General features: G+C 45.4%; 9 protein-coding genes and 1 non-coding gene across 10 annotated transcripts; 5 read left to right on the top strand and 5 right to left on the bottom strand.

The window, feature by feature from the left end:
- Positions 1-163: 163 nt before the first annotated feature.
- VTP01DRAFT_7747 (uncharacterized protein) lies at positions 164-2293 on the top strand (the record flags this gene model as incomplete). Its single annotated transcript, XM_069386792.1, has 8 exons — positions 164-379; positions 438-708; positions 762-1046; positions 1103-1239; positions 1304-1555; positions 1631-1741; positions 1804-1893; positions 1961-2293. 8 exons carry the CDS (start codon positions 164-166, stop codon positions 2291-2293), a joined length of 1695 nt encoding a protein of 564 aa, XP_069242212.1.
- A 125-nt stretch (positions 2294-2418) lies between these two features.
- Positions 2419-4935, bottom strand: VTP01DRAFT_7746 (uncharacterized protein; the record flags this gene model as incomplete). Its single annotated transcript, XM_069386791.1, has 8 exons — positions 2419-2838; positions 2898-3194; positions 3255-3404; positions 3468-3689; positions 3824-4001; positions 4078-4433; positions 4508-4680; positions 4764-4935. The coding sequence occupies 8 exons, from the start codon at positions 4933-4935 to the stop codon at positions 2419-2421; spliced, it is 1968 nt and encodes a 655-aa protein (XP_069242211.1).
- A 2547-nt stretch (positions 4936-7482) lies between these two features.
- Positions 7483-9022, top strand: VTP01DRAFT_7745 (uncharacterized protein; the record flags this gene model as incomplete). The annotated part of the gene is made up of 2 exons (XM_069386790.1): positions 7483-8741; positions 8800-9022. The coding sequence occupies 2 exons, from the start codon at positions 7483-7485 to the stop codon at positions 9020-9022; spliced, it is 1482 nt and encodes a 493-aa protein (XP_069242210.1).
- Positions 9023-9303: 281 nt separating this feature from the next.
- On the bottom strand, positions 9304-10017 carry VTP01DRAFT_7744 (uncharacterized protein; the record flags this gene model as incomplete). The annotated part of the gene is made up of 1 exon (XM_069386789.1): positions 9304-10017. One exon carries the CDS (start codon positions 10015-10017, stop codon positions 9304-9306), a length of 714 nt encoding a protein of 237 aa, XP_069242209.1.
- Positions 10018-11018: 1001 nt separating this feature from the next.
- VTP01DRAFT_7743 (uncharacterized protein) lies at positions 11019-11867 on the bottom strand (the record flags this gene model as incomplete). The annotated part of the gene is made up of 2 exons (XM_069386788.1): positions 11019-11566; positions 11636-11867. The coding sequence occupies 2 exons, from the start codon at positions 11865-11867 to the stop codon at positions 11019-11021; spliced, it is 780 nt and encodes a 259-aa protein (XP_069242208.1).
- Positions 11868-12199: 332 nt separating this feature from the next.
- On the top strand, positions 12200-13758 carry VTP01DRAFT_7742 (uncharacterized protein; the record flags this gene model as incomplete). Its single annotated transcript, XM_069386787.1, has 4 exons — positions 12200-12482; positions 12546-13251; positions 13316-13523; positions 13615-13758. 4 exons carry the CDS (start codon positions 12200-12202, stop codon positions 13756-13758), a joined length of 1341 nt encoding a protein of 446 aa, XP_069242207.1.
- A 1268-nt stretch (positions 13759-15026) lies between these two features.
- Positions 15027-16283, top strand: VTP01DRAFT_7741 (uncharacterized protein; the record flags this gene model as incomplete). The annotated part of the gene is made up of 4 exons (XM_069386786.1): positions 15027-15245; positions 15407-15580; positions 15673-16074; positions 16134-16283. 4 exons carry the CDS (start codon positions 15027-15029, stop codon positions 16281-16283), a joined length of 945 nt encoding a protein of 314 aa, XP_069242206.1.
- Positions 16284-16926: 643 nt separating this feature from the next.
- Positions 16927-17000, bottom strand: VTP01DRAFT_t25. Its single transcript has one exon. It is a non-coding gene; the product is annotated as a tRNA-Thr (tRNA).
- Positions 17001-17531: 531 nt separating this feature from the next.
- On the bottom strand, positions 17532-18383 carry VTP01DRAFT_7740 (uncharacterized protein; the record flags this gene model as incomplete). The annotated part of the gene is made up of 3 exons (XM_069386785.1): positions 17532-17695; positions 17775-18127; positions 18367-18383. The coding sequence occupies 3 exons, from the start codon at positions 18381-18383 to the stop codon at positions 17532-17534; spliced, it is 534 nt and encodes a 177-aa protein (XP_069242205.1).
- Positions 18384-19347: 964 nt separating this feature from the next.
- On the top strand, positions 19348-20492 carry VTP01DRAFT_7739 (uncharacterized protein; the record flags this gene model as incomplete). The annotated part of the gene is made up of 5 exons (XM_069386783.1): positions 19348-19378; positions 19439-19574; positions 19660-19852; positions 19921-20208; positions 20274-20492. 5 exons carry the CDS (start codon positions 19348-19350, stop codon positions 20490-20492), a joined length of 867 nt encoding a protein of 288 aa, XP_069242204.1.
- Positions 20493-20735: the final 243 nt, after the last annotated feature.

Here is a 20735-nt window from a genome sequence, read left to right as displayed (position 1 = left end):
CTTTACATGCTACGATAAAAATCTTGTATTCCTTTTTTTTCTAAAAGAAACAGTATATCTTTTGTCACAGCTTGCGTGTCAGTATCTTAATGGGGAGCACGGACCCTGACGCCACATTTTCCGATACCTCTATTACCCTCTTGATTCAGTCAAGCAATGCTCAATGGCACCTCCTCCATCAGTTATTACCTCGTCACGGACGCTTTTGCTCGGTAGAGATAAAACCTTTGCAGATCTACGCAAAAAGCGTCGTGCAATCGCCAAGACAAGTTCTCCATTCCGGCGGGTCCAGACAGCAAGAACGGACACGCCAACTACGCAGGAACAACTAGCGCGTTCGTTCGTCGAACTCGTAAAAAGCGATGACGATGATAACAACGTAATTCATTAGAAATGAATGCAATTTACGCTTTCTGATGCTTACAAAATACCGTTAGCAAGATGATGCATATGGCGAACTAGCCTTGCAAATATCATTACTAAGGCGAACATTGCGATTCTCTTCCAGGAAATTTATAAACCTGTGGCTCGATGAACTGCAGCAAACGGGCGTGCGCCTTTTTGTATCATATCATCATCTGGTGTCGGCTGTCAAGTGTTCATCGACGTTATCTTTGGTAACATTTGTGGAACGAGCAGATAGAAATTGGCTATTTGAGCAAATGGAGCAACTATTCCAAGACGACCGTTACACTGCTGTCAGCAACGGTAAGTTACATCAATACGTGATCACTAAATACCCAAGGCTAATGGATTAACAGATTACATGGAGGCTATCATCGATGTCTCTTACAGTGCGAAGGACTTGTCTATTATTAAGAGCCTTTGCAGCAAGAATCATGCAGACATGCTTTCAAGTAACTCTGCTTGCTTACAGCTTTTACAAGTGCTGCAAGATTCCAATCGTTTAAAGATGCTGTCTCCAAAAGAGCGACAAGGCATCGTGATTCAAGTGATTTTCAATCCGCTTGTTCAAATAGAGCCTGAAAAAAGAACGGTGACTGTCCAGGATATCCTCTCTGCAAAATCCAATGCACTCCTAAAAGGTAAGGTTTGAAACACGCAAAGGTCATGTCACCTTAATCTGAAACTTTGTTTGAAGCACAAGCAATGATTGATTCGCCTATACTTCAACTTGTCGCCCTTTGGTTTGGGGAATGTAATCATCTGACCCAGCCTGCATCGTCCTGGCCATGCTTGTATGCAATCATTCTGGATAAGCTTGCATTTGCAGAAGAGGTATCATCGAAGCGCTATATTCATTTGAATGGACGAAACATCCTAACTATGTCTATATATTCAGGCTACAGACGTTCAGTTTGATCTCCAGTTCTTGCTATCCTTATACGCTGTCGTATGTCAACGATTGGCTCAGTCAGGCGAACAAGGATTTCCGGCGATAGTGGAACTATTGGCCGCATTGAATCAAAAAGTAACCGATGAGATAGCAGCAGGAATTCGCGCAACACAGTTTACAGCCATCGTAACCTTTGTGCAAATTCTGCTGCACCATACTAGAAGCATCGTTGGAGTAACGTACCAGCAATGGTTTCAGGTATAAACAGATCATGTGTATGGATATTAAACATGAGTGGCAGAAAATGTTGATATCAAATGCACAAAAATATAGGAAACATTTGCTGATCCGGCAACGACAAAGCTGCATAGCAAGCGCATTATACATCGTTTCCTCAACGAGCTAGAAAAGGCAATAGAGTTTGAGCTGCCTGCAGTGCTACAAGTCAGTGATGAAACAGGGAATGTCAATGTATACAATTATTATTATTAACTAGTCTCGTACAGATACAAGCCCGGGTACTACGGAACAATACACACTTGAAAGCTGCCCATTTTTATGTCACGCGTGCGAAATCTAAGCTTAGAATACTTGGGGTAAGTATGAATTTTAACAAGGGCACTCGTGAGATATTCAACGGTTTGTTTATTTTCTGTATGACAGCTGGACGTTTGGCTTCAGGCATACCCCCAATCAATTATTGAACCGGAGCAAGTGACTGGAGAAACCGGAGCACAGTTTGTTGAGGACTATGTTCGCGACGCTGTTATGCACTATTCTCGAACTGGCACCATGCCTCCACAGTTATTGACAGACGCGATTTTTCGAGGACCATACTATCGAGACACGATCTTGCCAGGTCTTTTATCGTGGCCGCCAGCGCGGACTGACCCTAACTTGAGAGAAGCACGCGACGCCCTCTTCAAATTTCTCAGATATCGACAGAAAGTACCGGACAATATTTACAACGAGTTCCTTAGACAGCAACGACGATAGTAGAGATTTTCAAGTATATATTTATGAGTTTGATCACTTGTAACTTGATCATGCTACGGGTATTCAATAAAATAGGGGTTTAAGGTACTGATTCAAAGAGGAAAAAGATGTAGTGTGGAGGATGTTCAGTTGAATGCTCTGCCGTTGGACAGCGTAGTGTACATTTCCTTGATCTGATCGGCATATTTGACTTTTGCTGTCTCACGCTTCAGCTTAAAAGTAGGAGACAGCAGGTCATTTTCAATTGTAAACTCGTCCATTGTCAAGTAGATAGCCTTGACCTGCTCAAATCCTTTCAAATCATTCTGCTTGCCGTACGCTGTAAGTTCCTTGAGGATCTCTTTTTTGACCTCTTCCGTAGCACACAGCTGCTCTGGAGTCCTGTTTGGATGCTTGGAAGCTGCCCATTTGACAAATGCCTCCTTATCAGGGACGATAATGCCAACCAGCGAGGGCTGCAACGAGTCGCCGTACACAAACACCTGAGCAATCAGCTCATGCTTTTGATACACGCCTTCGATTTTTTCAGGAGCAATGTATTCACCCTGTGCGAATCCGTGAATACAAACTTGGCATTGAAGATCATGTAAAGATTGTTTTTTACCTGCGATAATTTAAAGATGTTCTTGCGACGATCAATGATCTTGAGTCGGTTGGCCGAGTCAAAGAGACCAATGTCGCCTGTATGCAGCCATCCGTCCTCGTCGACGGTCTCGGCTGTCTTGTCTGGAGCCTTGTAATATTCTCGCATGATAGAGTGACCTCGGATGCAGATCTCGCCTCTTGAGTACGGTTTATCGGTGGAGCGATAGTCCATATCTGGAACACAATCAACGAGCTTAATCTCTGAACACGGGAACGGGATACCGACGACTCCGGATGTGTTGTCGTCTTGCACCGTCTAATTGTCCATCATAATTACAAAATCATGAGCAGACTATTGAAAACAAAAAGCGCTTACCAGACAACCTCCACAAAAGTTTTCTGTCTGACCGTAACCCTCGAATACCTTGGCAGAGAAACAGATACGCATGAAATCCATCACGTCAGGAGACACGGGTGCAGATCCGCTTAGAATGAATCGCACGCGACCACCTAGCTTCGCCCGTATCTTTAAGGGAATATGTTTAACACTTGAGACTCAATTTTCCATCCATCTCTCTCAAAAATATACCTGTCCAAACACAACTCGGTCCCAAAGCCAGTGGTGCACTGTTTTGTTGAGATGTGCCTTCTTTGCATTGAATGCAGTGTGGAACAGATAGCTGCTCACTCCACCCTTAGCCTTGACTCCTGCCAGGACGCGGTCGTATATCCTATTGAACAACCGAGGCACGGAGCAGAATACGGTGGGTCTCAGTTCTGCAATGTCGTCCAGCAATTTGGCGGTGTCTCCCTACATCATCCCACCTTAGTCAGAAACATTGTCCTAGGAGGAGTAGGAGCCTACTAGCAAAGCAGCTCCTTATAATTCATCTTCATGCTCTCACTACTTGCCTGGTAATAGCCAATAGCAGCACCTTTGTAAACATGAAGACCTTGAGCAACACGTTCAAAGACGTGAGCCAGTGGGAGATATGAAATGTACACGTCCGTGTGATCGACGAGAGCAAAGCTGCCTGCTTCGCCAACGACGGCAGCCGCGTAAATAGAAGCGACGCAGTTGGCATGTGTTATCACAGCTCCCTTGGGAACACCAGTCGTGCCGCTGAAAGAAAAAAAGGAATAAATTATTCATCATCGTCATCATCCATTTCGGATTACTAGAAGAAATTATTAAATACCTAGTGTAGCAAATGGTCGCGATATCTTCAGGTTTTGCTTCAGTGCGTCCTTCTTGTTCTTCCTGTACGTCTTGTCCCAACTTTTCAACGTCTTGGAATCCATGCACAGCAAGATTCGCTTGGGCAGCTGCCTCTTTGTCAGCTGCTTTGATGTTTTGCTGATCCATGATAATGACCGTCTTTATAGTTGGCAGTCGCTCCTTTAGGCGCACAATGTTTTGCAGTTTATCTGCGCTGGCAACAATAAACTCCATCTCGACCTGGTTGACAATGTAGTCGACGGCTTCAGGGCCGAGGGTATCGTACAGCGCAACAATGATGAATGCTTGGCGGTAGCTGGCATACTCGGTGATTGTCTACCCAATGTGGTAAAAAAAGAATTACTACTGCTATGCATAGTAAAAGCTGATGAAATATATATTGTGCTTACCCACTCGGCGGTGTTGACACTGTAAAGACCGATTGCTTGCTGGCGTCCCAGACCGAGCTTGGTCAAACCTTTAGCAACATTTTCAATACGTGCGCGCACTTTCTTGTGCGATTGCCAGACGTATTCCTTGGCAACACCATCGTCAATGCGACGGGTGCCCAAGAACGGCTGATCTGGTTTTTTTTTTTTGATGGTGGTAGTGAGCAATAGCAGCAGCAGAAGCAGCGATAAAAGTTACCGCAACTACGTTACATACCTCCACCAATCTTGTTGCCATGCAGATACATATCCCACATGGTTTCGATATCCGGAGGATGATCGACGAGTTTGTCCTTGAACAGAAAATGACGGTATATCGCTGTTTCACCTTGATTATTCTCGGTGCCTGGGACCGGGACCATGTACGGTGGTTTGAATGCTGGAGGCATGAAAGATGGAGGAGTAGTTCAGGAAGAGAGAAAGAGGAAGAAAGATAAAAGAGAAAGAAAGAGCCACAGGAGAGACAGGATTTGTTGTTGAGGTAGAGGTTGGGGGATAGAAAAGGGAACCAAAGATCTTCCGGAAAAGTGATGATGTGCTGCAGCACCAGTAAACCCCAGGGATTGTGCCGCATATTTCTTTTTTCTGCTGTACCGAGATAAAACCTTAAATTTCTCTTCCTCCACCATCTATCTCTCTAGACCTCTGCAAGCATCGCACCAACTAGTTCAATCGCCAAGATTTTCTTGGTTCTTTTCCTTAGAATGGTACCTGCGCCCAAGAAAACCTCGCTAAGCCTGGTGCTCAATATTTACAAAACAGAAGCCCAATGAAAGCGTGCTGCTGTGGCACGAGAGCTGCGCACTTTATTAATACCCAAGAGAAAGATAACGACAGTGTAAACAAAATGAATGCGGGGTAGGTACAGTCACAGACTCCATCCCCCCCTTCGTCGGATGGGTATGATCAGCATTCAATGGCACACATTTTTAAAAATGGTATATTCTCGTGATGCTCCTACATTGAGTCCCTGCAGCGATTGATTTAACTTGCTTCTCTAACGTTGCTTGCGCTTCCAAGCAACAACTTGAGCATAATCCAACTTGCCAGTAATTAAGGGGCTGATCTATCTCCAACGTGTCCCCTTGGACCATACTTTATTTCCATATTTGAGCTACTACTGTCAATTCATCGTTGTAAAATACCTCCTGCTTCGATATCTAAATTTTCAACAGCATTAAATGCACCTTCCCCAACCATTCCACGAAAATAGTGCTGCTTGTGTCACCGTGGCAACGACGCGCCGTCAAAGAAAAGAATTGAACCGAGGTTCGTCACGATGGGCTGGCTCGTGGTCCTTCAAAGGTAACGATGATCAAGTCTCGTGATGAGCGCGGGCCATTCAGCGCACACTACTGAGTCCGTGTTCTTAAAGAAGAAAAGAAAGCAAGAGAATGAAAGAAAAGCTGGAGGTTCTATTGTTCTCCGTCTGTGAGACAACAACAGTAAGCCCGTGGGAAGCAGCAGCAAAAAGCACAGTAACAACAATGCCAGCGGTCCGAGTTCCGAATGAAGCATCAACGTCACAGTTTAGGTATTGTTCCTCAGGTTGGAGTCATAGAAAAAAGCTTGCATTCGAAAAGAGAAAAGTTAATTGGAATAAGCTAGTCTATCTGTTTCGGTCGACAACGATCATGGATAATGATCTCTATGTGACATATCAAATTTAATGAATATTCACTGCACTGTCACCAAACAACGTTCCATGGAATCGATCGAAGCATAGGTTACAATATATGTATCTATTTCCATATTCCACAGTTTTGGATCCCGTTGAAGAGTTTCGGTCAAAGGTAAAAGTGGATCAGAAAATACGTTAATTTTCAGAGATAATAGCTTCAATCCACGAAATATGCAAAGAGCATTGCTGGGAACGGAAATTATAGCTCTAACTTGGAAATGCACAATATCGCCATCGCCTTATGAATACTTCTTTTGACTTGCATCCTTTACGTCCTTCAGTATTACTTCAGTAGTATTTTCATCTCGTTTTCTATATGGCAGAGCGGTAGATATAGTAATCTAAATTCTGCTTAAATATCATGGCGGCATATGCTATTCATAAACTTGTGTAAATTCTAGGTTGTCCAATACGGATATTACTTGTTTGTATTGCTTAGCTGGTACCAACACGAGAGTAAACATTTCCTTCCAATGTGGCAAACTATAGACTAGTCAAATTTGAATCTGTCTGTAATTGAACGGAAACTGAACGAGGTAACTTTACAGAAAAGATGGAAAAAGATTTCTTCAATAAATAACGATTATGTAGCTCAATGATGCCAAGGTTTGTGCGACATCCATTTTCATTGATAGGGCACGTGTAGTCGGAAACAATGGATGGAGCAATCCGGCCCGGCAAGTACGAACGACGATGTGGATAACGAACTATAGTTTACTCATTAGATCGATTTTGGGTAGGATAGAGACACAGCCATCGTAAAAGGGGCTTGGTTTATCGACGCTCGACCCCTTCCATGTCTCAATGGAAAAGAATGCTTATGCAGATTCTCGTAATGGATGCAAAAAATTACGATATAATGCGTTCTTGCTTAGTCCAGACTTTAGTCTAAAATGGGTTACGGGTAAACGATTATATTACGCGTAGATCCTCGCACTAACAACAGTGGTGGGTCCGGGTGCTACCAAAAGGGCTTTTTGCCGAAGATCCCGACGGGACGATGATGACCAAAAAGGGTGCTGACTTGGCTCCTTTTTTGACGAAGTAACAAACGCCCTTCCTCCCTCTCCATCTATCTATCTATCTATCTATCTATCTCTTCCTCTTCTTCCTCTTCCTCTTCTTCCTCTTCCTCTTCTCTCTTACTTTCTCTCTTTTTTTCTCCATACCCACTCCCTTCTTTGTATAATCTCCCCCCACCCACCTTTCTCCCCGAGATCTTTCCTTTCATTTCAATCCCTGTCCTTCATTACTTATGGAACCCCCACAGCAGCTGATCTCCACTCCTCCCTGCCGTTGCGCCGATCTTCTTGACCCAAATGACCCGCTGAGCTGCCGACTCTGCAGACGCATGTTTGCCCCGCCCGCTGTCCAACAACAGCTAGAATCGCAAGCAGCAGAGATCGAGCGACTCAAAGCAGAGCTTGAAAAGAAGGACGAAGCTATGCAGCGACTGCAGCAGGATATGCAAACACTCAACAAAAAATATGTCGCCGAGATCGAACGAGTCGCTGATATCCAGCACGAAAAAGATCTGGTCGAGCATGAACTTGAAGAACTGAGCTGCAAGCTTTTCGAAGAGGCAAACGGCATGGTCGCAACAGAAAAGCGCGAAAAGTGGTTGCTAGAGAAACAACTGCGACAGACCGAAGAGTACCTGCAAGCAGAGCAAAGCCAGCTGCAAGAACTACGAGCACGTATGCAGGAAATGATGCTTGAACCGTTTGCAATCAAGGATCCGAACGTTGTGCGAGCATGCAAAGATTTGCAAGAACTGTACGGCTGCAAACGTGCGAGCGCCGCGTATGCGTATCAGCACAGAGTTCAGCAGCAACAGCAGCGTATATCATCAGCAACAATAACGCAAAATGGTGTATCACCCGAATCTCGCACGATATCGATGCCTCCGCTGCCGTCGCAGCAGCAGCAGAAACTGAAACGGGTCATGTCGATTGATGAAATGCAACTGGAACTCTTTCGAGAATTCGTCACATCGTCGCCTAAAACTCCATTTAAAAAACTCCACCAGTTTGCATTCATGAAGCATTGTCAAGCGGAGGATATCGAACCATGTTTACGATTCGGACCTCACTCGAGACTCTCTGTCAAGAAACTCAATGATTATCTCTCTCGACAACCGTGCTTTATTGAACAGCTCGACGAAGAAGCTCAGAAATCCTTGGCGCCAGGACTCACAGTTTCCACCAGCGCTACAACGAGACCGCTCTGGGAACGATTTGCCTCATCGTCACACAATAACGGACAATCGTTGCTTAGATGCTCAGCATGCGGACGAGTCTCGGAGCAAGAGAATCAGCCACTTTCGTATCGATTCCGACTGGATGAAATGGATGAATGGGCGCCTATCGATCAATATTGCCGCGATAGGCTCGTTGCTGTCTGCGAGTTTTACGTTTTCATTCGCAATATCCAAAAAGGGCTTTATGCCGATCGGGCCATTGATGATCTTTACACTGAGAATATCCGGCTTCGTCTGCAAATGTTCTATTCGCGGTAAGAAAAATGCTTGAGCTCACCGTCACCTATTCTCTAACGTCTTTCTCTCGCTTAGAATGGGCGCTCTTCCGGTCGTGCTGGATGGTATAGGCGTTGGACCAGATGCTATCGGGAAAGCATCTCTACCTCTTGATACAATTCCGGACGATGCATATGTTTCAGACGGATCCGTATCTACTGGTCCGCAGACGCCAGTGCAAACGCATCATCCTCATCATCATCACCATCATCAGCAGCAGCAGGATCTCAACCAGGTGGAAACCATAGTAAAGTCATAATGGTGGAGCAGGGATCCATCCCCACATTCTTTCTCAGCTATTACATCGACCATCTTCTTCATACAGACCGCCGCGCATTATATACTCTACACCCTGTTGCATACAAAACTGTGTTCTATTTTTTTCTCTTCTCTTTTCTTTCTTAGCATACAATCATTTCTACATTTACGAATACTAATTGATGAATCTAATAAATCCATATGCATATTGTATACAAAAAATGATCGTCGGCTTATTTCATAGGCGATAAGGCTTAGAGAGAGATACGTTGTTGTCGAGATTTACGTTCCGAGACTGGAAGGACCGAAAATCGAAAGCAGCGGGCAAGAAGGATCGTGTAGACCGTTCTGAGGAGTGCAGTATTCGCAGTAGTGGACAAGAAAAGAATCTAGCGTAGGAGAAGTCAGTGTAGCTTCCGTCGGTCTGCTGGTTAGATGTTGATACGAGGTAGGGAATGTGCTTTCCTGCGGCATCGTTGTAGCTACCGGGACCAGCAGAGGAGGAGAAGAACATAGCAGGATTGGAGTAGGCTCTGTTGATATGATTCGTACCATCGGCTGCTGCTGCTGTTGTTGGTGATGATGATAATATGTGGAAACAGATAGCGTCGAAGATGGTATCAATGGCAACGTAGTAGCAGAGGCAGACGACGCGTTTGCAGCTTGTGCGGATCGACGTCTGCTGCGGCGCTGAGGTCGCTGGCGAGGGCTTGTTGTTGTCGCAACAATGGTGGTACGCTGTTGTTGTTCCTGTTGTTGTTGTTGACGACGATACAAGCCGGCGGTGGCAGTAGTATTTGCTGCTGTTGGAGCGGGCAAGAGACGCCGAGGTACAGTGCTGGCAACACGACTTGAGCGACGGCCTGCTAACTGGTCGCTGCGCTGTCGTTCGCGTTCAATGCATCTATTCTGATGCGCGGTGAAACCCGCGTTGCGGAATCCGCGCTGATCAAATTCGGGAAACTCCTTGCCACATATTCGACATTGAAGGTTCATTTGCTTTTTGTTGAAGGAAAAAGTGAGAGAGGAGAGGTGGGGGGAGGGGAGAAAACGCACAATGAGACGTCGACAACTGTTTCTTTTAAGTATGAACGAGAGGACAATGATCCCGCCCCGATGGTGTTTATTGTCGTCCTAGTTCACGAAGCAGCAATGAGAACATTATTTTTACAATATGGCATATCCCGTGAGTCGTCTGAGCTGTACTCTTTTTTTTTGTCCCCGTTCTTTCTTTATTCTGTCAAAAGATCGCAAATATAATAGATCACGGTACCCATACCGCCCTCGTCGTTAGGATGAAATGTCAGTTTCCTTCCTCCTTCCGTTCTTGATGCCATATACTACACTGTGCAATCCACCATCATCCCCTTGTTGTTTCTGATTCGAAGAGTCTTCCCCTCCCCCAACAGCTGCACCTCGCCGTAATACCCGCCCGCTGCATTAACATCTTCTACATCATTTTCCTTTATTAATATTCTTCAAACTCCTTCCTCCTCCTCATCCCTGCAGGCAAGCCTTTATACTTTTGCCATGTGAGTCGCGCCGACCAGATCGTTTAATTGACAACGGTTGGCGGATGCCCGAGAATCAGGATCAATGTTGTCTACAACTTTGACAAGCCCACTCCGCTCTCTTGGAAATTGTATACTCGATGCAATGGATATGGCTAATAGCAGAGCAGCAGCAGCAAACCATGGTTATTTTATTACAAGCAAAAAAAAAAAGATCTGGAATATTCTATCGAAGGTGTTCACTCGTCTTTGTAAAGGAAAAAGAACACTAGACATTTCTGTCTATGATTGCATTTCGCTTTTCATTATGATGAGGGGTTTGCGTGTGTGTGTGTGTGTGTGTGAGAGAGAGAGAGAGAGAGAGTGTGTGTGTGTGTGTGTGTGTGTGGAATAAGCGAGCGGTAGAATCTAAATCAAAGAGCGATATTGTTGTTGTTCTCCATTTTCCGGCATTCTATGATATATATCCGTCTCGCACACAATCAGTCAGACTTTGACGGACGCAGGTGTCAGTTCGGGTATCCGGCGTCGCTTCGCCTCCTCCCAGTATGCTCTTAACCGTCCTCCGAGCGAATGCATCCACAGAATTCTCCTACTCGGCGGCGGAACGATACGCTGGATCCGGTGTTCACCAATGCGCCCCTCATCATCAAAAGTGTACAAAAAGTCGCCTTCGTAGTGCTGCACAGCACCCGAGGTGTAAAGCCCTAATATGCGCCCAAACACGAGTGGAGGATGCCGGGTTCCCTGCAATCGCCAGCGCACCTCAAGGTGTCGCACAATGCCCTTGTTCTCATCGAGCGGTGACTTTTCAGGCAAAACTCGCAACCGAGTAATTTCAAATAGAATGTCATCGAAATACATGCGTAAACTCCATCGAAGCGTCTCTGCAATTCCGAGATAAACTGTATGCCCGTGCACGGATATCTTTGTGTAATGCGGATCAGAAAGCACAATGTTCTGCGCGTAGATAGAGTGCTCCGTCAACCCTTTGCTGAAAAACTGCGGAAGATCGTCTTGTAGTGTAGCAATAGCTTATTTTTTGAGAGAGAGCATACCAGTTAGCACACTACCGACTTTGCCACTAACACAAATTGACGTACCAAAGCCTACGCGAAGTTCGTACTCGTCTGGCCGATCCTTGCGATCGTCCGGATCGCCAGGGCCAGCACCAGCAGAGACGTTGTGTTTATGCGAGACGGGAAGAGGAGCGGCCACGGCTGCTACCGCTGCACTCCGTCGCGCCAAAAGTACGCTTCGTGGGTGTCTATGGAATCTCGCTGCTCGCTGTAGGCAAAGCTGTGTTGGCAATGGCCGTGAACATGTAGGCAGCATGGCGACGCTCGTGAAGCAAGCAAGAAAAAGAAAAAGTTTCTTGTGAGCGGGACGTGCCACTCCGCATGAAAAATGCAATTCGAAAAATTATCAATGTCTACATATTGCCTTGACGGAATTCGTTATTGTTCTTCTTGTTTCATTGTTTCCATCGATGTGGCGTAAACCTTTAATTCCGACATTAGCGCGTGTTGATAATAGTGGCATGATATATTTGCTTGGAAGACGACGATGCCCGTCTCTAATAACTGCATGCAGCGGCGGAAATGGAACATGATTGCAAGGCTGGGCGAGGCGAGCCCTTCTTTTTTCATCACATTTTTGGATCTCCAATGGGCACGATAACCAAATTCGATACCTCGCACGAAGATCTCATTCACGACATTGCATATGACTACTATGGAAAGCGCCTCGTAACATGCTCATCGGATCAACGTCTCAAAGTCTGGGACTTTGTTGAACGCGAACAAGTAGCAGTCTGGGAACTCAACGACAGCTGGAAAGCACACGATTCGTCCATTCTCAAAGCAATATGGGCACACCCAGAATATGGTCAGGTCATTGCAAGTTGCTCGCTGGATAGACTTGTAAAGATATGGGAAGAGCAGCCTTCAGGTTTGTCCATCCAAGAATACGCCCGTAGACATGTATTGACACTTTTACGCGGATCGATATCAGAACCCAAAAACAGCCAAAAGCGGTGGACAGAGCGTTTCCGCCTCGTTGAATCAAGAAGTGCAGTCTTGGATATCGCATTCGCCCCGATGCAAGGAGCGTTGCGGCTCGCCACCTGCTCAGCAGACGGTATTGTACGGATCTACGAGGCTATCGAACCAACAAACTTGGCACAGTGGTCGCAAATGGAAGAGTTTGAGATATCACAATCCGACGACAGATCCATTTCCTCATCAACCCAACCACCACAATTGCCGCAACAACCAATGCACACACACAGTTCCAGCTCCAGTGTATCATCGGTCACCAGCCATGCATTATCCACACCCGGCTTGGATGCGCCTGGTAACGCCGGTCCGTTTCCAGGAATAACCTCGGCCGGAAACAATGCTGCTACTGCTGGACAGAACGTGTCGCCTTCTTCGCAGGCAAACACCCTCATGCAAAATGCACCATCGTCAATATCGCGGCAAGGTGGTGGCGGTGGTGCTGCTTCTACTGCTGCTGCTGCGTTTGATGCCGACAGCGGCTACTGCATAGATTGGTGCCCGAACAGAACAGCGACCCCGCTGATGGTGGTTGGTTTGGGAAAGGAGATTGGTGCACGGATATTTAGACACGATGGTCATAGCCGCTGGTATCCCGGTGAGTTTCTGCCTGGACATGAACAGGAAGTCCACGATGTGAGTTGGGCACCTAGTATGGCACGGTAAGTGGACGGTTGTTTAGATATCTAATCTAATAATACTGACAGGAAAGATGATGATGTATAGATCCTACCAACTTATAGCAACTGCTTCCAAGGATCACTATGTACGAATTTTCAAATTAACAGAAAGCAACGCACCGAACCAGCCATTTAACATGTCACCGAGATCACCGCCTCAGAAAAGCAATCAAGGCACATCAACGTCGGGCAAATTTGGACAGCATCCTCTGCACATTGAATTAGTGGCCGCTTTCAACGACCACCACGCCGAGGTACGTAGCAGCTAGAGAGAGAGAGAGAGAATTAAATATCGAAGCATACAAGAAAAAGGATCATACACTAAATGTTATTCATTTAATCCAGGTATGGAGAGTAGAATGGAATATCACCGGAACTATCTTGTCTTCATCTGGAGATGATGGTAAAGTGCGTCTCTGGAAGGCTGGCTTTGATGGAATATGGAGACAGATGGCAGTTGTTGCTGCAAATCAAGGTCCAAAAGAGTAATAAATACATATACATATATAAGCAGCAGATCTTGAAGGGCATCGATTCTTCATTCCTTGTCTTCTTCCTTCGTCAGTCAACTAGAAATTAATGCGCTGTCCACTGGTAAAGCAGCAATGGCCTGGAGGAACTGATATACTACGGGAAAATTACACCCTGGATCAATGTTTGCATATATAGAAACAATCCTTGAAAATAGTCCTTTACTTAAAGCTGATTTCGTAAAAAGAGCGATTTATTCAAGGATAATTTCTCTTTGCTAGTATTCATGTTGTCAGATTAAGCGACAGTGATTGATGCCTTAGACATATTCTACTGGTGATAGGAAATCTAATCTAAAAAGCCAACGTAAGCCGTAAGTAAGTACTTTAGCAAGTAATACCATATATCTGACTTATCATCAGGCTCTCGAAACTTCTAATTGATGTCGCGGATCAGGGAGCTACTAAGCGCCGAGATCATTAACCAGCCCTGTATCACGCAGCATGACACAAAGAAGTGGAGATAGTACGCCTTAAGACGCGATTAGTGTCAACTCCCTCTTTATACGTCTCCAAGTTTCTTTAATCATACGATGAAAATTACATATGTTTGCTTTGAGTTTGCTCTTCACTTATGTGAGGAAGGAGTTCTCTTGTCTTGTTCACATAAATGAAGCGAATTCCCACCAGGGCAGGTCATTCCGTTAATTTATAGCTTGTTATTTCCCATGACAGTAGCGGTAAAAAGCTGTGTGCGAGGTTAAATACAAGTCAGCGAGCTCGCGGGTCCAAGGAAAGCAAGGGACGGCTCATGTAAGCAGGCGGGAAAGGGACCAGCAAAAAGTTGCAGCCAGCCAATAGTCATTGTTGGTGCGACATTGCTGCTTAATATATGGTCGCGCACTTTGCATTAACGAGTCCCGATCAGCGCATTTTCAAGCATTTTACTTTTCAATTGAGTTGTTTCAGCGAGTCGCTACAGTGCGGCAAGGCATCATCGACTATAGCAAATCTAAAGGAACTACTGCTAGATGCAAGATAAATGCATTTTAAAACGGCCAGAGCCGACACGAAATAATCAAAAGTAAATGCACCTCTATCAGCTTTTTTTCACAGAATCGCTGTTTTTTTGTTCCACGGCACCCGATCATGTTACGATTACGCAGCATCCCGTTACCTTCCCGCATGATGGCAGAGCATTGACTTTCATTAACAAAGATATAAAAGCGCAGACATGTCGGAGGCATCGCATCATCACCCTTCAAGTAGTAGTAGTATCTCAAGACAATGCGCTTCACATCCCTCCTCACAGTGGCAACAGCTCTCCTGGGTTCAGCCTCGGCTTGGACACTCAGTGACACTTACCAAGGAAATACCTTCTTTGATGGCTTTACCTTCTTCACCGATGCAGACCCTACTCACGGCACTGTCAAGTATGTTGATCGGTCTACTGCGCAATCTCAAGGCTTGATCGCCGTTGGCAGCGACCAAGTGGTGATTATGAAGGCAAGTAAATTCACTTTTGCCCTATAATAGGGCGGTATCCATCATACAGACCGCACATTTTCTTTTTCCCGTGACAACAAGTTAACAACCTTTCCGGGTGTTATTTTCCCCATTTATAACTAAATGATAACTATCGATTACTCATTCCTTTTCTGCATTAGGCTGATATGACCAATGTCACACCAAATGGCCGTCCTTCCGTTCGTATTTCCAGCAACAAGACATACAACTCTGGTTTGTTTATCCTGGACGTCAAGCACATGCCTTTTGGCTGTGGCACTTGGCCTGCCTACTGGCTTGTTGGGCCCAATTGGCCATCTGGAGGAGAGATCGATGTAAGTATGCCATTCAGGCATTTAAAAGGACGAGGGCTTCTTGATGATGATGATGACAAAATTAATGGTTGCATTGCCGGCTTTAATTATAGATCATTGAAGGAGTCAACACTCAATCAGCCAATCAAATGACGCTTCACACTTCAGAAGGGTGCACCATGGACACCGGCGCAAGCTCTCAAACAGGCAATTGGATTACAACCAACTGTTACATCAATGCCCCGGGTCAATCGTCAAACCAAGGTTGCGGCGTTGGTGATCCCTCCAGCAATTCTTACGGTCAAGGTTTCAATAATATCCAGGGCGGTGTCTTTGCGACAAAGTGGGAACCTGATTCGGGTATCCAGATCTGGTTTTTCCCTAGAGGCAGTATCCCTGGCGATATCACCAGTGGTAACCCTAATCCTTCAAGCTGGGGTACTCCAAAGGCCGATTTCCCATTCAATAGCTGCAGTAGCAGTTTCTTCTCGGATATGTCCATCATCTTTGACTTGGTAAGCTACATTGTCTTGAAAAAATGGTTTAGCAGGTATTCAATGTGATAAAAACTTAGACCTTCTGCGGTGATTGGGCTGGCGCATCTGGAGTATACAACTCGCAGTATGGATGCCCTGGCAGTTGCTCCGATTACGTTATCAACAACCCCAATTCCTTCACTGAAGCATACTGGGCCATTAACTACCTCAAAGTGTACCAGCAATAGTAGTAGTATTCCAAGTAAAAATCAGATATCTATTTACTTATTGTATTATGCAAACGGAATAAAACCTGATAAGTTTTAAGTATGAATGGATTTCTACTTAGTGTTGGTGTCGCCGATCTTCCGAATTGTCTACGCTGCAAAAAAGAAGTCTGTTTATAAAAGAAAAGGAACCTGAAAGAGAAATGTCAATGCTACAATTACGTAGTTTTAGAGTATGTTACAGCATGTCAGAGCATTGTCAAATTTGCCCTTCGAATATTAGCTATGTTTCACGTTTGTTCAAAATCTTTAGAGGCTCGCAGCCACAAAACGAATCTCCATATCTTCCTATTTTCCCTAAGAGTCTAGTGACCATTCAAAACGGCATATTTACATATACAGTGATCAATCGTCAAGGCTGACCGTCCCTAAGAGATGTAGAAGGCAATGCATGCCGGGTATATCTATATCTTCTCTTCTTTCATCAAAACTAACGACCAAGTACCGACGATTTGTTCATGGAAACCCAATATATAAGCAAAAAGATAACTGAAGGTAATTTCTCTTACGAAACAGTCAAGTGACCTTTCTGTTGAAGACTGAAAAAAAAAAGTCAACGGCGGATTGGGGACGGATCTAACAAAAAGTTTGGTTCAAAAGGAACTGCCCGGAAAGAGATTCGAACTCTTGACCTTCGCTTTACGAGAGCGACGTTATAGCCACCTAAACTATCCGGGCTTTCAATTTTTTTAGGGATGACCCCTCTATTATGCTCACATGTGCGTCGGAGTTTGATGATGACCTGTTGATCTGATATCGATGATGATGAAGCTTCAAACGGAAATTCAACCCGAAAAATTCTTTGTTGTTGATACTACTGGAGACGCAGCGTTTGGTAGGCAAAAAGTAAAGTGCTTTGTAATAGAACTTTTCAGCAATAATATCTACAAAGAAATAAAACGTTTGTGGGTCCTTTATTACATTTTTAGAGATGGAAACTTGGGCTATCGTTCAGCGGAGATGTCTAAATATAAAAATTTCATACTCAGTATCATTGGCTTGCTTCGACAAAACGATCGTAGAAATTCGTTGTTTGTATACGGCATTACGATTGCGACTCTGAAAGCAGGACAGTAATTGATTCTTGATCGTGGCCAAGCTTTCATCTTCCAACTACAATAACTCTGCAATGTCGCGATCAAAATTATCCCTGCTAATCTCGCGTTCTCTGCAAGGGAGATTGTTGCTTAACGATTTCCTTCATTGGGTTTAGCATTTGGTGGAGCTGATGTTTAGAACCAAAAGCATGCTGTTGAACGGTGAATGGTTTTCGGAAACAATGACTTGATCGCTCTGAATAATTTTTCCTTCGCAATCCTTTGAGCCCTTGTCATTATTTTCGGTCCGTCTCAGTAGACGTAGCATCTGCGCAGCTACAAGAAGAGTAAATAATATATTTCAACATAAGAGGAATACACAATTGACTGCTAATCTGTTAAGTATCGTTTGAACGCAACCACCACAATAGAGTGTCCATTGACCGAGTTACTTCTTCTCTGGAGTCTTGCTGTACAATCTCGGCAGGCTCCTCGTCAGAAAGCTCATCATCGGTATCCGGCACCGACCGAAGCGCCTTGAACGCATCTTGAACGCCTAGATCAAGCACCTGTGCGATATATCGATGCCTCTGAGTGACTGGATCAAAGTCGATGCCGGCTTTTGAGACACTTGCCGAGAGTCCGCCCACCACAGTCGAGTCGTTCGAGGCATTATCGCACGTAACCGCCAGTATGTTGTAGTAATCGATGTACCACTTGGTAGGATGATAAGTGCAGAATTCCAGAGGTGACTTTCCTGATGGATACCTTGCCCTCCACTCCAAACTTCATAAGCGATGCAACAAACGCATCAGCGAAGCGATCCAGTTTCTCCACAAGCAAACTCGGTTGGCTCTTTAATTCAGTGTATTATACTTGTCATCTGAGGGACTACTTTACAACAATTTTTCCAAATTTAAATCTTCAGACAAAAGCGTGTTCGAGTGATGAGCTGTACATAATATTCCTTCGTGTCTGATTATACGCAGATATCTCCTCTTGCATACTTGTGAGTAGATCGCATGCCAACGAATATTGGAGTGTCTCCTTCTTCGTAATACAGTCAGTATCACAGAGCTTCATCACCTCGACTATCACGGTTACTGACAGACAAGCTGGATAGCCACTGGTTAATTGCTCATTGTGGAGACAATCTTCGTTTAAACCAGTATCTTCAGGCCAATGGCGGATCTTATCCAATGAAATCCTTGAGCTCCTTTTCCCCGTCTTCTCGGTGATTGAGCCCTGGATCGGTGAGAAAGCGACTGAACGAGGATGCTTTCCAGCTCTTCTTCAGATCAGGTAATAGAACCAAGTAGATGATGCAAGGTAATCATGCCGGCTGCAATGCAATTGCGAGCAAGTCCAAAAATCCCGTAGCGGATGAAGGAGTAGAGCTTGTCACAAAGGAACTTTTACAGCCGAAAGTGAATAAGTATTGCAAACAAAGGACCGAGCGTCGTGTCGTCTTAGGACGCAAGCTCATCAAAGAAGAAAAGCGCTGTCCGAAAGTCTGCATAAATTTTTAAATCACAATCGTGCCCAAATCAGTTAAAGACATTGTATATAAAGAGACCATAACAGATCAATATAAGAGCCAATGTTTGCAATGGTTCAAGCACTTTTGTTAGTGTGAGATGATGAGCTGCAGGATAATCGATAGCTGGCAACAGCGCATGCTGCCGTCGAGAGCCTGGCGAAGAATAATGAGTTTTGGAGGCGAGTATATATGCATCTTAAGATTTCACATATCATTGAATTCAACACTGTTTTCCTCCCAACCTTAAGTGTACCGAGCAAAGCGAGTTTTAAATGCTCATAGACAATTAAAAATTGTTTCACCGCTGACAGGCCATTTGATGGTGTAAGTTGTCCTGTACGACCCCAACGCCACGTTGCGCCACACAATACCGACATTCTTGGCGACGAGGTCCTCTTCTTTTCCACCTCACCTTTCTTCCCCTTCTTCTTCTTCTCGCTCACCAACCATGTCCGCCGGACGCCTAACCATCAATGCAGGTAAGAAAGAGTGTGATGTGGGATGTAGTTACACGGTTTGCAGTACTGACTGTCGCAAAGTGACCATCCGCGGTCTCGCCGAAGCAGGGTTCGCCGACTCGCGTACCTTTGTTGGTTGCTACATTGTTCCCACTGACAAGCATCGCACACAATCTGACGACGGCCCAGAACCACGCTGGAATCATACCTTGTACTGGTAATTATCAAATAGGAGGAGAAGAAGAGGACACGACTTGATGGTGTTGACGCCTTGTCTTTTTTTTTGTCGTCTCGTTTTACAGCGACGTACCCGAGAAACAGTCGACGCTGCATGTTGAGATTGTGAACGAGTCGTCAACCCGGCCAGGTATTCTTGGCGGCGCTCAAGTCGACCTGTTTCCTCTTTTCGAGCAGAAGCATGTGGAACAGTGGGTCCCCATCGTCGGAGCCCAAGGTGAATTCGTTGGGCATTTATTGCTCAATCTGACTTATCAGGTAGGGTGCATGGATCTTCTTGTTGTCTTTCCTTCCTTTCAATTTAACCAGATACTACTCAACTCTAGTCGTTCGGTGCTGCAAATGAAGAGTTGCCTCCCTCGTACGGCGCACCTCCGCCGAGCTACGCTGGTGCCGGTGCTCCTCACGAAGGACACAGCTTAGGACCCCAGGAACCGCTCCCGCCAAGCTATTACCAGAAGCCTCCGCCCCCGCCTCCGCCTATGACCAAGCATGGCGAGTCTGCCAGCTATGCTCCCGGCAGCAGCAGCAGCAGCAACGCACCTGCTGCTCCTGGCGAGAGAGGCTTGTTTGGATCAGGTTCTTCCCACGGTGAACACGGAGGAGATTGGAAGGTAACAGCAGAGAAGAAGCGGCTTTTCTGTGTGGCACCAGAAGAATACTGACAACAGATATTTAGAAATATGGCGGAATGGCACTCGCGGGCGCTGCTGCGCTGGGTGTCGGTGCATGGGCTGTGCACCAAGCCAATGAGCACAAGTCGTCTCCTCACGGTGGATACGGGGAGTTCGCTCACTATGCAAAGAAGGAAAAGAAGAAAGGCAAGAAGCACCACAAGCGCCGCGGCAGTGGTAGTGGAAGTGGAAGCAGCAGCGGCAGCGGAAGTGACAGCGATTAAACGAACGCAAGCACAGCATCCCGTTGTAATTTTATCATCAACAATAAACAAAGACATATATACCATCCGTGAATATTGTTGTCTGTGAATGCAGCAGACTCTCATTCGCTGCGACGTATTCGCTACAGTACAGACAGGTATATGCGTCACCTGCCCAACAGAGTCAAGGCTTTCCACTCGCCGTGATGGACTACAAGCAAGGTTCGCGCATTTTAGCTCTTGCAATAGATAAGTATATTGAAT

Source organism: Rhizomucor pusillus, assembly GCF_041956525.1.
Source record: "Rhizomucor pusillus strain CBS 183.67 unplaced genomic scaffold VTP01scaffold_4, whole genome shotgun sequence".
NCBI lineage: Eukaryota > Fungi > Mucoromycota > Mucoromycetes > Mucorales > Lichtheimiaceae > Rhizomucor > Rhizomucor pusillus.
Note: the sequence above shows the minus strand (reverse complement) of the source record. Positions and strands in the feature narration are given on the sequence as shown.